Source organism: Aptenodytes forsteri, unplaced genomic scaffold (genome assembly GCF_000699145.1).
Source record: "Aptenodytes forsteri isolate BGI_AS27 unplaced genomic scaffold, ASM69914v1 Scaffold68, whole genome shotgun sequence".
Lineage (NCBI taxonomy): Eukaryota > Metazoa > Chordata > Aves > Sphenisciformes > Spheniscidae > Aptenodytes > Aptenodytes forsteri.
The window spans coordinates 1,132,022-1,146,681 of NW_008795382.1; the positions used below are offsets into that span (position 1 = coordinate 1,132,022).

The window sequence follows — 14,660 nt, forward strand, 5'->3', positions numbered from 1 at the left end:
TGCAATTTTACCACTAGGTTTTAATTCACGTGAGGTGGAGTGAGATGCTACAGGATAAGGAATATCCGTAAATACTTGGGAAATTCCTCAAACCCTTCAAGCCCAGGCTGTTGCTGGGATGCTGAGGCTGTGACAACAGCAAAAAAAGCCTAGTTGATAAATGTCAAAAGACATACAGTAATCAGCTGAAAGCAATTTACCGAGCCATGTAACCGCCCTGGGCTCGCCATTTTCCTTTATTCATTTATCATGGTAAGCGCTTTGGCCAAAATACACAAAGCAGAGAAATTGTTGACATGTGGGGCCCTAGCAGAGCAAATCCTTCATCCTCCTCCCCCTCCCCACTGCACACAAACTAACTTTTTGGGAGTTGTTTATTTAAGGACTGCAGAGCACTCAGTGCTCTTTGAACCCAAAAGCTTTGGCAGTGGGACTGTGGGGCTGGCCACCACCTTCCCTCCTCTTGCCATCGCCCGAGGCTGCGGGGAGGCCATTTGCTGCTGTCGGAAAGTACCTGCTGGTAGTGAGGTGAGCTGCACGATGTGCTCAGGACCCCGTTCTGCTTCTACCTCCTCCACCCCCTAAAATGTGGTACTGGTGGCTTGTGTGGGCATGCCGTAACTGGTCAGGGAGGGCAGATGCTGGTTTTGGAAAGTTCCTGTGTTGGCTCTTGGTCTTCTCAGTCCTGGCTAAAACAGCCACGCCGACAGCACCGGTTTCAGTTCTCTACCCACAAAGCCTAGGGAATCGCAAAGCCCACCTCCCCGGCCCACCCTGCACCAGTTGGTGTTGAGCTCCCTCGCGCCTTCCCGGTGGCCAGGCTGCGGGTAACTCTGCTGGCCACGGCAACGGGCAAACGCTTCTTTTGAGATGTGTGAACCCAAGGGGACACACCAACCAGGAACTGGCTGTCCCAAGGCTGCTCCTCCACATCTTATTTTGACTTTATTTTAAGCGAACATAAATGCCGAGGTTCACAGCAGGACAGTGCAGGTTTCTTTTGCGCATGGTCCTTGCTTCTGCCAGGCTGTGAGATGCTGGGATGCAAACAGGCTGGGGCGCAAGGCGAGCGGGGCAGCCTTTCCTCCTGTGCCTCAGCGTCTGTGTGGGAGCCCTTCCAGCAGCCTCCGGTCCTCCTTCCTGCTATTTATTATTAAGATTTTTAATCTTAGTTCACCCAATTCTGTTGCCACCTGGATGAAGAAGAGCGAGGAGAGCTCTCCCTCCCTCCAGTACAATCCAAGGTGGGGAATCAGAGCAGACACAGCACTGAGCTGCTCTGGAGGTCTGGCAGAGCTGCCCCTGCCCATCGCCCGAGGCTGCTGACTCTGGGCAGGGATGGCCACCGGGGTGCACGGCAGTCCGTTCTTGCTCGAGGGGGGAGTGTGTCCATAGGGATGGTGCTTATCCAAGCAGCTCCTTGGTCTTCGCTGCCAGCAGCTTGTCCATCTCTGCTGCAGTGCTGTCTGCCATTTGCTGGATCTGTGGCAACATAGCACAAGTCTGAGTCGCATGCTAGGTGATGCCAGAGTTTAAAGGTAAAGGAATGACTGGATCACCTCCTGAAACAAAGCTTAAAGTCCTAATAAAACCCAAAATAGTGCTGGGGCAACACCGGCTCTTCCTGGGGGCTCCCACCAGCCCTCAGTGATTCTGTGCCAGTGTTGCATCTGTACAGTGAGAACAGGGACCGGTCAGAGGCTCTGAAAAGAGATGCACAACACAAACTCTTGGCTGAGCCTCCTAAGTGACTTGGTCGGGCCCTTATTTAACAGAGCTACTTCAGGGGAAGGCAGAGTTAGAGACCTGCTGGTGTCGGCACCAGAGAAGAGAGGGCTTATCTCATTACCTCCTGCAACATTTCCACTACTAGAACAAACAAGGTAATAGCAGGAGCGCAGCCTTAGTACATGCTAAGAATTCATACATCAAGTAACAGATCTGTTTATTTCTTGTAAGAAGAAATAAATGGCTATTGTTAAAGCCCTGCCCAGGGATCAGGTCTCCTGGTAACAAGGGATGGATATAGCAAGCATGTAAACAGGATCAAAATGCCTGCACTTATTTGTGTGAGTGCAGATAAAGGTTGGAGCACATCGGGGGGGCGTGTTTATGCGCTAGTTCTACAAGACTGATTATGATGTACTCGCTCCCAAGGTCCAAGGTATATGACGATGACCTTTCCTCATGCTGAAAAATTTGGGTACAAGCGAAAATTAGACTTGAGACGCTACCTCTACAAATGCAGAAAAACATCTGTCTGCTCTGGGAGAACTGCTTCCCAACAGGATTCAGTTACAATAGCATGGCCATTTTTCCTGCTTGCACAAATGCTCTGTATATCAATGTTTATTTTTGTGAGCACACAGAGAACTGTCCCGAAGCATTTGCAATGTATCTAACTTTAGCTGTTAATAAACAAACAGCTAAAAAGTAATGGCCTGCCTTCAGAGGCATCAATTCAGCAAAACACTTAGGCTTGTGCCTGAGTTTATGCCCAAGTAATTGACTTTAGTGACATCTGCTCTTAGGGAATTAGGCATGTGCTTAAGTATTTTCCTGAATTGGAGCCAAAAACTCCTAACAGAGATAATCTTGCTAGCCTTTTCATTAATAACAAACTGGAGCAATCCTCATTAACACCAGCTGTTTTGCAGTGGCCAGGCACTGTGTAAATGGTGGCAAAGCTATGGATGTGGGTCGTTTTGCTCCCCAAGTTCAGCTGGCTTGTGCAACAATCCCTCTTAGTACAAAAGCTTTCAGGGAACATTTTTTTTTTTTTTTTTTTTCCCTGTGTCAGCTTACAATGGTTCATATCATAAATTTGGCTTTGAGATTGAAGCCCCAAATCTCACAAAGAAAAAGCAAATACAACAGCCATTGCCGACTCCAAAAATTCAGGCCAGGACTACCCATTCCCCAGTCGGGTTCTCAGTGCTGGAGACTTGTCAGCAAGGGCTGGGACAAACGCACCACTGAGCTGTGAAACATTATGACATGGCAGAAGGAAAAAAAAAAAAAATTACCTGCTTTTCTAGCAGCCAGATGGTATCTTCAGACACTTTGTTCTTGAACTTCTTTACCTGGTTAACGCTTTTGCTTCGCACCTTTCTCAGGGCCTCTTTGGACTTGTTGGTGGACTGCTTGGCAAGCTTGGCCAGGCTCTCCCTGTGCTCTCTCGTTACCCTAGCAGCGAGGGGAAAGAAAAAACATCAAAAGGAAAAAGTGTCATGTGTAGCACAGCCAGATTTATTTTCTGCGATGGACTTTGGGTAAATGCAGCGATCCTCTCCGCTGCGGTACCTCTCCGATTGGCCTAGACAGAGCTGCCACGCAGCACTGAGCCAGGCTGTGCAGGGACACCCAAAAGCCACCTGTGTTAAGATAGAGCTCGCTCTGCATGGAGGCCCTGTGTCGCAGGGGCAGAGGGACTTAACAGCTCAGGGCATGTTTTTATCCTGCTTTGGGCCACCTGAGTGAATCGGCCACCTCTGTGCAGCATCACCAGGGCAGCACACCCCAGTGAAGCAAGTCTTGAGCCTAGAACGGCAAGTTCCCGCCACAGCCCTAAGCTGAGGGACTTGGACTGAATCTTACTTGTTTTATAGTTGTCACTGCAGTGCCTGAAAGTCATGCTGAAATGTTCTGACTTTCCTTTTTTCTGCTACCAAAGCGTCTGCAGGAAAGAGGGAAAAAATCCAGCTCCAGACCTGAGAGATGGAGCTGAAAAGCGTAATCCTGCAAAGCCAGGAGGAAACCTCTGTCCCTTCCTGAAACTCGGTATTGTCTCCCTGCCGCTGAAGAGCCTGAATTATACATCTGGAAGCTACAGAGCTTATGTTTCGCTCAACCTTATTCCAGCTTATCACAACCAGGCTTCTCCACCAAAATGATGCTGAATGCCCAGTTTGACAAGAGGATGATGCTAGACGTGGCTAGCCACGGCTAACTCGGCCCAGGAGAACTTCAGCTCCACCTCCCCCCTGACGCAGGGCCAGTTACTGCTGTGGTGCCGCAAGAAAATCCTCAACTTTCCATCCCAAACTAAAAACTGCAGGTGATGAGGGAGTCTGGCCATCTGAATAAGGCACAGAAATGGCTGACGTGTCACCTCAGCTCTGGTAATGCTCCAACACCTACAGCTGATCACTGTCAACATCAACTGCTAGTGCTTAACTATAATATTTTAATTATTTTCATGGCTATTGACGTTTCCAGACTGCCTTGAGAATGAAAAACCCCTGTGCACTCACTGAGACTCGCTAGCAGAGAGCACTCGTCTGCTCGCAGAAGATATTGCAAAATAAACATTTCACAGGAGTATTTAGAAATTGGCTGCAACAGCCTGGGTCACTAAAGCACTGAGGCCAAGACTCTTCCTGCAGAGAGCTCAGGAAACGTGGGGTGAGGGCTCCCAGGGCAGCGCCAGCTCTGCCCCTGGGTGGGTGTGCGTTACGGGGAAGCTGTCGGGACACGATCGGACCCTCGGCCCTTCCCGAGCTTGTGCTCAGCCCAGCAAGTTGCATGCGTGCCGATACCTTCCCTCGGCAGCCAGGTTGCTCGCAGCAGATGTCTGCAGAGGCACTGGCCTCTCGCCAGTTATCTTTATCATGGTGCAAGAGGGAATAGGCTTCCCAGAACCGATTAGTAATTACAGGAATTTGGGATCGCTAGAAAAGCTGACAGACCTAAAGAGCAGCGACCCAGCCCCAGCATCCAGGGTGCCCCCTCACAGGCACGCTGCCTTCACCCGGGGGCACCCTGCAGGCAGCGGCTCAGCCCCCCCAGCCCGTCCTGCTCCCTGCAGAAGGACAGCCGGAGGGAGATGGCCAGTGAATTTCACATGTGGCAAGAGGCTTCTGGTCAGCGCAGGCTCGAGCCTGGACCGAACGCCTAATTAGAAGTGAGTGGGGTTACTTGTGGTTTCCTTTGCATCCCAACATCGATGCCTTTAGGGCTTCTCGTGTTCGATCTCCCCAGCCAGAGGTCCCGCGGCACATGCAAAGCCAGCTCACAAACAGAGGTCTGGGTGAGGTCAGATTCTCAGGCAGCTTTTTGTGGGGGTGGGGAGTCAATCCCGGCTGCTAAACTTGGAGGACAGAGCTGGAAATCTCTCCCATCTCCTGCTGGGTGGCGAGGCGAGTCGGTCTGCAGCAGGGCTGCCTCAGCTGTGGGAGACCGAGCTTGCCGTCAGCTATTCGCCTCCCCGCTCCCGCTCAGCTTTTGCGAATTGTGCTGAGGGTATCACTCGCCTGCTTGGGGCTGCCGAGCCTTTAAGGAAATGTTTTTGTTTATGCAGTGCTGCCAGATTTCCTATGCTTCTTGGCACAGGGTCACAGCTTTCATGCCTCCTTGTCTGTCTTTATTAACACCAATTTCTTTTTATCACTGTGCAGTGCCGTGGAGTTTCTCAGCGGGTTTTATGTTCCAGCCCGACTGCGTGTAAATTCTCAGCAACGCTACCAACAATGCCAGAAACGGACACTTTTTCAAGCAGATGCTGTTTCTGGTTAAGGAATCCATCAACACGAGTCAGGCCCACGGTTTCTAAGGACAGTTGTTTAATCCTGCCCCCAGATCTGGGACTTTTAAGCTGTTCTTAGATATCATTTCTTTTCTGTCTAGTAACCATTGCCCCTACCCTCTCTTTAAAGCCAAAAAAAGTGCGAAGTGAACCTGGGGAAGGGGTGCCAGAAGTGGGGAACAAGGACAAGGTCCCTGCCTGTCGCCCCTTCCCCTCTGCCCTGGGGAAACACCGCCCTCCCCTGCAGCTCAAGGAGCAACCGGCTCAAATCCTGCCGTTCCCCCGGGGACGGTCCTGCCCTGCCAGGATCAGGACAGAGCCTGGTGACTGACGTGCCAGGGCGTTCAGAAACACACACCGCCCCACGGGTAACATCTCCTCTTTTTCTGCTTCTACCAGCAACCAGTGGTTTAAGCGCTGCAACCCTTGGCTGCTCCTCTCCCCGCATACGGCAGGAGCAGACCCATAGCGAGCACGACGCAGGCCACGTCTCGTCTCTAATGCAAGACGTTTATGCGGGTAAGAGTAATTTCTGTATCTCAAATGCTAGGAATTTCCTGTGAACGAGAGGGATCAGTTAAAGTAGGCTTAACTAGATACTCTGCATGCATAATTGCAGATAAACATAGGGTGCAACATATATTGCTCAACAAAAAGCATGCAAGAGACTTCTGATGACGAGCGATCCAGAGCAACGCAGCTCAGAAACAGCTTTGGGGTTTTTTTTCAAATGAATTTTTTTGAGTCCTTTCTCCCCATAGTAGGTATCTTTGCATTTCTTAAAGGGCAAAGGAAAAAAAGCTCACAATGAGTCATTAAACTTTCAAATGAGTCATCTGGCTTTCAGTAAAGCATGTGTAAAAATATTACTAATTTACAAACAATATCCAGTGTAACACAATGGGTCCAAAAAAGATGAATCTAAAAAGGAGGCAATACTATAAAAGACACAAGGTCAGGTCAAATTCGGCCAAGAGATCAACCAATACAAATGTTCCCATGGCTGGTTTTCTTTCTTTTTTTTTTTTTTTTCTTTTTAAACCTTCAGAGAATACTTTTTATACAAATAAATATTGCCTATGCAGTGCTAGCAACACAAACAGGCGAATGCCTTAGGGAGCAGAGGGGATCCTAGCAGGAAGCAGAAGTAAACACGAAAGAAACGAGTGTACTTTTTCTGTTAAAACTGCAATGCAAAAACTAAACTAGTAGAATAAATAAGGAAAGTAAACTCCATTTTAAAATGCTCAGTTGAAACACTCTCAAGCACTGAAGCATGGCTGGAGCTGCATAAGGCAAAATATGACGCATCTGTGTCCAGCTGATAGGTCAGACTAAGAAGTGTTTTTAATAACAGGCAAGGACAATTCAGGTTTGATTTTACTTTTACTGTGCCTCCCCTCGTGAAAGAACCAATTTCTGCAGAAACAATATTGTCTCCTCATTCCTGATTTGTTTGCTCATTTTGCACACCTGCCATAATTTTAGCAATTTCGCTGCATCTGTCTGTCATACATTCTTTCGTAAACATCCTGAGAGTTGGGAAAATGAAAAACTTAGAAAATTAAAAAAAGTAATTCGGGGATATAATATTAAAAAGAGGCCTCTAGCAGAATTTGATTAATTCCACTCCCCTTTGCATTAGAAGGTTTTTAAAAGGTTGAAACTGTCTGCTTCTCTTTTCGATAAGTGGATGAGACTCTGAAAGACCCAGTTGTGTTACTAAAGAGCGGGTGAGAAAACGGGACTGGAGGTGCCTGCGAGGGCAGACCTGCAGGGCACGTCTCCCAAGCCAAAAACCTCTTCAACTCGGGACTCCCTGGGCTGCCAACCAGCCAGGGAGAAAGGGGCCAGGAGCAGCAACCCTTACACACCAGAGGAACGAGGGAGCACACTAGGCAGATCTTCCCTGGGGAGAGAAGACTCGTTTTCGCTCTGCAGCACCGCAAAAGATAGTGACAGACCGTACACATTTGTTTAAAAAACAGTATTTTTTTTTTTTAAGATTGGGATTTGCAGTTTTGGAGTTTCCTCCCCTGCAATTCATATTCAAGGATGACCCAAGTGCCCATTAACAATCAAACCACTGTGCAGCAACCCAGGAGCCTCAGCAATTATGAAGATAATGGTGCCCTCCTCCTCCTCCTCTGCCTCCTCTCCTGAGGAATGGGGGAAGGGTAGGGAGCACGGGGAAAAGAAAATCAGCAAATAGAATGATAATGTCATTCCCTCTCACCGACAGCAACGGAAAGCTGCAATTAGACTTCTCTGATCAAAATGCTAGATAAAATTCCATAGAATTCTTGAAGTAGATCTAAAGCACGAGAAATACTTGGTTCATCTTTACTGAGAAGTCACCGGCTTGTAAAACGCAGCGCACGTGCAAGGTGTTTGTGTGTGCAGGCAGTGGACGGAGCCGCCTTTACCCTTTGAGGGAGTTGTTCGCAGCACCCCAGCGCCATGTAACTCCGGGGCGTGAGATCATGTACATCCACATCTGCCCGGGGTATTTAGACGGCTCCATCGCTGCAGGGCCCGAGCACCCACAGGAACCCGTGAATTTTCCTTGCGCCACCCAAACCTGGGCAGAGCAGTGCTACTGCCCCTGTTACAGGCTGTCTCTGCGCTAGCGAGTTGCGCAGCACAGTATGAGCGGAGCTGCTGGGAGGTCTCGCTCCACGCAGGGTCCAGCCTGGTCCCAGCGACCGAACACGCGTGCGCAGCGTGGGAGCACTCGGTGCGCTCCCAGAGGGTACCCCTCTGAAAGGATCCGTTCACAGGCAGAGACCCTAGCGCACTGCAGCCCAAAGCACGCTAAGCAGGGATCAGCAGGATCGCTTCAAAAGCGCTCTCCTGATCCAAACTGAAGCACTGATGCAGTGGCACCTCCTGCCTTGTCCGAGGGCTGGGAGACACCTGTGATGGGTGAGGGAAGCGACGCTCAGTCCTCGGCCAGGAGTAGCCTGCTTTTCTATCAGCCCTATACCAAAGTTTCCACGCAGCCGTCAGTTACACAATGTGTATTACACGAGAAGAGGGAGTGGATTTTTTTAGTCAAAGCTATCAATTTCCTCCCTCTTTCTTTCATCACTTTCTTTTAGTGTTCTCTGCAGCAAGGTGCTATTCACCCCTAATACTACTGTTTCGCTACTGCGTTACTCCTGCTCTACGCTGGTGTAACTCAAGGAATTTACAGCAGGGCAGCAAAGAATCAGCCCCTGAATTAAGGCAATACAGCTGCAAAAGCCTTTAGCTGTCTCTTGCAAAGTGCTGCAGCCAGCTAGGACCAACTTTCCTCTGCAGGGGGAAGATAAAGAACAATAAGACCAACACCAGATGCCAAAATGTGGTGACTTAGAGCTCAGACACTTGGAAGAGCTTCTACCAGACGTCTTTAGGGGCTCAGATTTTTTTCTGAACCTGAAATACAGCTATTTGGAAAGCAGCTGCATCACGACATTACAGCAATCATGCATGCTTACCCTCTGAAGGGCACTCACTGCAACCTATTGCGTTATCTTGCATGATGATGAACTCAGGCAGCCATCAATACTCACTTCGGAATTGGCACCCGAATTATTGTCCCATCCACTTCTGGGTTCAGGTTCATGCCGTTCTCCCTTATAGCCTTCGTAGCTGCAGCTGTGCTCTGTAAAACAGATCAAAAGGTAAAGGGAATTAGGAAATAATCATTCCCATATGCCAGAACTCTGTCAATAGTTGGCAATCCATCTCCATGGAACATGGAAACATTTACTTCTGTTACCAGTAAGATCAGGAAGTTACATTGGTGCAGAGAGCTTTGATCAAACCGAATGGGAAACTACGGCCGTGCTCGGTATCGGGGTAGGGGGGCACGAAGCAGGGGGAGAGGGGAAGGGAAGCAACAACAAAAGAAAACTGTTTTGCTTCTTTGAAACTATTTGAATGGTTTGAGGCAATGCAGAGTGAAACCGCAATAAATTCCCAAGGCATAGCCTGACTGTGGCGAAGGAGATGAAAGATTCTGAGCATTTAAAAATTCCAGTTGAATGTTTCCCACTAGAAATCACACAGTGCCAATTTAGAAACATTAACTAACTTAACCACTTCAGCACTACAACCTAACCACATTACATCAGGGCAGTAGCAGTTGGTTGACAAATAGCGCCTGTGCCCAGCTCTGTGTTTATTTTACAGCTTATTACTTAGGATTAACTTCTCAAAACTCCACCACCGCTGGCTGACACTCTGCTCTGCTTAAAAGGTGGGGTGCGCAGGTTCACCTGGTAACTGGAAAGTGATTAAAGGCTTCCTTCCCCATCCCAGGGCACTGGTGTACCTTTACAGAGTGTCAGGCTTTACAGTTAAATCAGAGTTTTGCCAGGAGCTCCAGCTCTGCCAGGTTGCTTCGTTCTTGACGATTGACACTGACAATAACAAGACCGAGCAAGTCTGTATTCTTGTGGCACTCGCGTGGCATTTCCTACAAGGCACGTTGCTATTTCTGATACTCTTTCCCATCATTAACTTTAGCTCCAGGCTGCTGCAGTAGACTGTATTTATGAAGTTCAGCTTTTGTCAACTGAGGCACAAACTAAAGCTCTGCATATTTGTTTAGGTCTCCGACACGTGACATCACTGAATGAAACGAATGCTCTGCTAGTGTTTTGTAAGACAACTGCTGTCCTCTAGAACACAGCAAGGGCAGAGAAAATGTAACCAAGATGATCTCAGCACGTTAGGAATGTAAACGTGTTATTCTGTGGACAGTGCTTGCTCTGTAGGAAGGAAACGCTCAGTAAAAGCTGTGGTGTTTAACATGCATGTTGGGGGAGACAGAGCAAGGGGAAAATATTGCCATATTGCCCCCATCCTCTTACAGCCCATGAAATAAATAGCCGTGCTTAAAAACCATAGTCTGGTTTGGTTTTATAACTCTCGGGCAAACAGAATTTGGCCCTGCGAGTCCTTTTCTATGATTATTTTCTTTCCCAGACTCTTCAGGCATTGTTATTTGCTTTGCAATGCCATGAAGTACTGACTATATGCTGTAAATAATGACATCAAGTAAACATGTCTGTTTTGAAGAGTTCAATCTATCCATGGAACAGTTATGGTATAAAACAACTCCATTGAGAGAAATAGTTCTAGCTCTAGTTCAAATGAAAATGGTCGTTTGGCTTAGAAAGCAAATGTAGGCAATGCTATATAGTGTGATATTTAATTTCTCACATACCCATTTCTCAGCCTGAGCTCCTGCTTGGACACGGGCTAAGTCATGGAGTGACTTCCCCGGCACTCTGAGGGACCTCGGTGCACTCGCTGAGGAGGGGCCTTCATTCTTCAAAGCCATTATACATGCTGGATACACTTTAAGAAACACTTAGGCATCAAGTGCTTTACACTGACCTCCTCTGAGACTGCTGACTTAATTAACTGGGGAAAGCCTTTGCAAAATAAATAGAGATAAGCTTTGGCAAACCTCCAGACCTGGAGCGGGATGAACAGCTAACCTCGCGCTCGTTACTGCTCCTATCTGCGTGGCTGCCCGGCTCTATCTGTGTGAGCCCGCTGCAGGGGACCACTAGTGTTTGATCCTGAGGTGGGATCCAGATTTGCTGCCTCATTTAGGGGTAAGTCTAACTAAGGCTCCTGCAGAAAATTAAGGGAACTCGGCTCTCCCAGAGGATAGGTCAAAGCACCTAATTCGGGTTCTGACCTGCAGGCGCTGCCAAGGGAGGAGCTCGCTAACCTCAGCAGTGCCTGAGTCAGGCCCTGTGACAGCACTTAGCACGGGCCCCGCTTAGTCCTACCAGGGAGGCTTTTCAGAAGCTCGTAGGCTAAATCGGCAGCTTCTTCCATGAGCTCTCAGGGGTGTCCCCAGCCCTGGTAATAAGTAAGCAAGTCTGAGGAGTTTGATGGTGTCCCCAGCACAAATACAGACTATTCCAACGAGACATCTGGTTCTATGCATGGCCACGTCTTCGTAAGGAACTGAAATGACATAAACGCAATGGGGCAGATGCAGCATTGCTTCCACGTGTGTAATTCAGGTGAACCAAAGGAACGCGTGTGTGCGCTCAAGACTACTGGGTGCCGTAAAAGCATGGGAAATGGGGAGACCTGGCAGGGCAGTTAATCCAGGCATCTGGTCTGCGACATGCTCGGCGCCGTTTTTCAACCAAGCTCTTGCAGATCCAACTGATGGGAAACCAGTCCCCAGAGCAAACCCCTCATACTGTGGCATTTATTGGATACGACCCTGAGAGCAATCGCAGCCTGACGGGCAGCCTGTAACTCTCGTCTGGCCCTGTGCCGCTGATGCCCAGATGCTCTGGGCACCAGGCAGGGCTGGAGAGTCGCTCGCCCCACACGGTGTGCAGTCGGCAGCAAAATACCGCTTCTGTTTTGTGTCAGCCGCGAAGTGACATGCAGCCCAGCCAGAGCTCTCACCCCTGCCAGGTTTGACTGATTTTGTCTAAATGTCCCTTCGCTCAGCATCAACCTGTTTGTTCCCGTGGTAATTATCTCCCCTCGCGATGCCTTCAGTAATGTGTCCTTACCTCTGGAAAATTGGTCATGTTCACTATAAGAAGCTGTGGTGACTTCTGTGAGATCTGCCCCAGCTGGTTCAGCGGAAACTTCCCGTCTTTTGTCACCACGATTATGTGATCAAGGACCCCTCGAAAGAACCAAACACAGGGGAGTTTCAGTATGATACAGCAGTTGACAGCGATGCTGAAGAAAAACGCGTACGCAGTGTCCCACTTCCCTTCTGGTATGCCAAATGTAGATGTTATAAAAGAAAAAAAACATGTTTATTCAGACTTCAGGTGCTGTTTGTGTTCATGCATCCCCTGTGGTATTTGCAAGCTAAATATTTCAATGCTACTCTAGAGCACAAAAACATGAAAACAAAACTCTCGTTTGTTTTTGTTACTCAAATAGATAAACTAAGCAAGATTGTTAAGAATTAAAAGGAAATAATTATTTTTTAATTCTTAGAACTTAAAATCAAAATGTTGTTATAAAAATCAAGACAACTATTGTCTTTAACTTAGCAGTGTTCTCTTAAACCCCTCTTTTTTTTTTTTCCAAGTCCCAAGAGGAGGTGTTGTACACTGCCTAATTTAAAGTATTCAGTTTCTCCCTGAGCTACTCTTAATCTGCTCTCTAGTTTCTGCTGCAAAATGTTAACAGGCCAAAAGGCACATGGGACAAGAGGTACTTTATCAGTGCAATTAAAAAAAATACCTATGGTTAAAATAAATAGTTAAGAGACTGAGCTATGCTTTCCAACTCCACTGAAGACTGAAGTGGCCTTGCCAGAGCTGGGGTGGTGAATGATTCAAATTTGGTCATTGTTTAATGTTAAATTTTATCCCTGAAACTTGATACTACTTACAAATACGTATGTTCAGAGTGTTATAGTAACTGTAGCTTAGTCAAATATATTCACATTTCTTCCTAAAACACAAAATTCACTAAGCGAACAAGGCTTGTAAAGGTCACTAACCACAAAGACGCACAGCAAAAAAAGTTTGTATATGCCAGACACCAGCCTGATGGCAATTTCCAAAAGGCTAATTTAATGGCAATTGGATTTTTCCTGCCCTACTGCACCATTAGCTGACAACCTGCTTCTTCATCACATCTGCAAACAGTTCAGTTAGACACTTTTGACATCTCCCACTTACAAAAGCTATTTCCAGGAAGCTATTAACAAAAATGGATTCTTCCTGGTCAAGCTCAGGGTGGAGAAAGCCTTTAGTTGGGGACGTCAAGGTTGTAGTAATGGGGTGCCCAGTGAATAACTCAATAAAAATAAAATCAATTTTGAAAAAATCAAGAGTTCTCTGTTACTGGGAGTGGTATCCTTATTTACAGGCAATAGAGCATCATACAAGAAAGTTACCAACCTGGTGAGGTTCTAACACTGAGATTTCTGCTGAAATCTTCTTTCAGAGCTTCCACCACCGCCTGCATGTCCTCACTGGTTTCCTCCAAGTTGATAATATCCTCAACTAGGGCAGCACTGATATTCACTCTGGCTTGAGTCTGCCCTTTACCTTTAGCTGCAGATTACACATAAAATTAATTTCTGCTTCTGACAACAGTTAGTTGTTGCATTAGAAAGTAGAAAGAAGACATTAAAACCACTGTTAGATTCAGAATCGAGTCTAAGATAAACCGAAGTAACTGTATTTTTTAATGAGTAAATAGCCCAGCACTTGAGCACATAAGCTGAAATGTATTTGCAGGTCACGCTGTGTGTGCTGACTCCAGCCTGGACTGTGACGATTGCTACCTACTGCCCCAGCGCAGCAGCAGCTCCATGCGGTACCTCTCCCGCGGGAAGGGCTAAGGTTTCCTGTACACTGCAACACCGTCAGGTAAACCAGCTCCTCCAGAGCTGCGTTCTGCCAAAGCTAGATCAATACTGGTACGCGAGATAAAAGGGGCAAGAAAAGAAATTCTGGCAACATACTGAAGGGTTGCAAACACTAGGAAAAAGGCTGCCGGCGTTACCTTTTTTGGTAGCTAGCTGTCTGGTCAGCAGCATCTGAGGGACACACTGCCTGCAGCCATCCAGGGGCAGGGCTGGGCAGCCTGCAGGAGCCTGCGGCAGCCCCCGTATCATTGCGAACGAAGAACGATAAAGCAGGGAAGGCAGATGACGGAAGCACCTTATTGCCATAGCCATCGTTTACAGCTCTTCTCTAACTCACACGGAGAAGAGAAAAGGCAGGTGGTCCACTCGGCGTGCTAAAAAGAAACAGATTCAGGTCTTAGTTGTACCTCTCGGTGCAAGGTGACAGTTCAGCAACGTGGGGCAGCGGGCCTGGGCGTACTGCAGTGACCGAGGGGTGAATTCAGTGGAGGGGGCTCGGTGGCAGCCAGCCCCTACCCACCTTATCTGCGCGGCCCCTGCACATCCGTCCAGAGGGGCAGGGGCCTGTGACGCAAGAGTCTGCTAAGTAGGAGCAGCTTGTCAGAGTATCTGGTATTTGCACGTCAGCTGAGTGGAAACTTTAATTTCTGTCACAGGAGGCTTGAGGCCCCAAACCCCCCGAGCTGCCCCGATTTTACGGGATTTATTTCAGCCCGGGCTGTTCGGGGCTCCGAGGCGTTACCGCAGGCCGCGGCTCCGCTG

At 48.0% G+C, this 14,660-nt stretch overlaps 1 protein-coding gene across 1 annotated transcript; it reads right to left on the reverse strand.

The window, feature by feature from the left end:
• Positions 1 to 204: 204 nt before the first annotated feature.
• Positions 205 to 14,501, reverse strand: MRRF (mitochondrial ribosome recycling factor). Its single transcript, XM_009280605.1, has 7 exons — positions 14,419 to 14,501; positions 14,036 to 14,272; positions 13,426 to 13,581; positions 12,070 to 12,188; positions 9,082 to 9,173; positions 3,027 to 3,186; positions 205 to 1,482 (listed from the first exon to the last, which is right to left on the reverse strand). Exons 2-7 carry the CDS (start codon positions 14,208 to 14,210, stop codon positions 1,405 to 1,407), a joined length of 780 nt encoding a protein of 259 aa, XP_009278880.1. The 5' UTR covers positions 14,211 to 14,272; positions 14,419 to 14,501; the 3' UTR covers positions 205 to 1,404.
• Positions 14,502 to 14,660: the final 159 nt, after the last annotated feature.

What these genes read in the sequence shown, in the direction of transcription:
- MRRF (XM_009280605.1), bottom strand. Translation starts at nt 14,210, where the DNA reads ATGGCTATGGCAATAAGGTGCTTCCGTCATCTGCCTTCCCTGCTTTAT. An exon ending in ACAGCTAGCTACCAAAAAAG is followed by an intron (nt 13,582 to 14,035) that starts GTAACGCCGGCA and finishes TGTAATCTGCAG; the next exon opens with CTAAAGGTAAAGGGCAGACT. An exon ending in TCTGGCTGCTAGAAAAGCAG is followed by an intron (nt 1,483 to 3,026) that starts GTAATTTTTTTT and finishes ATGTTGCCACAG; the next exon opens with ATCCAGCAAATGGCAGACAG.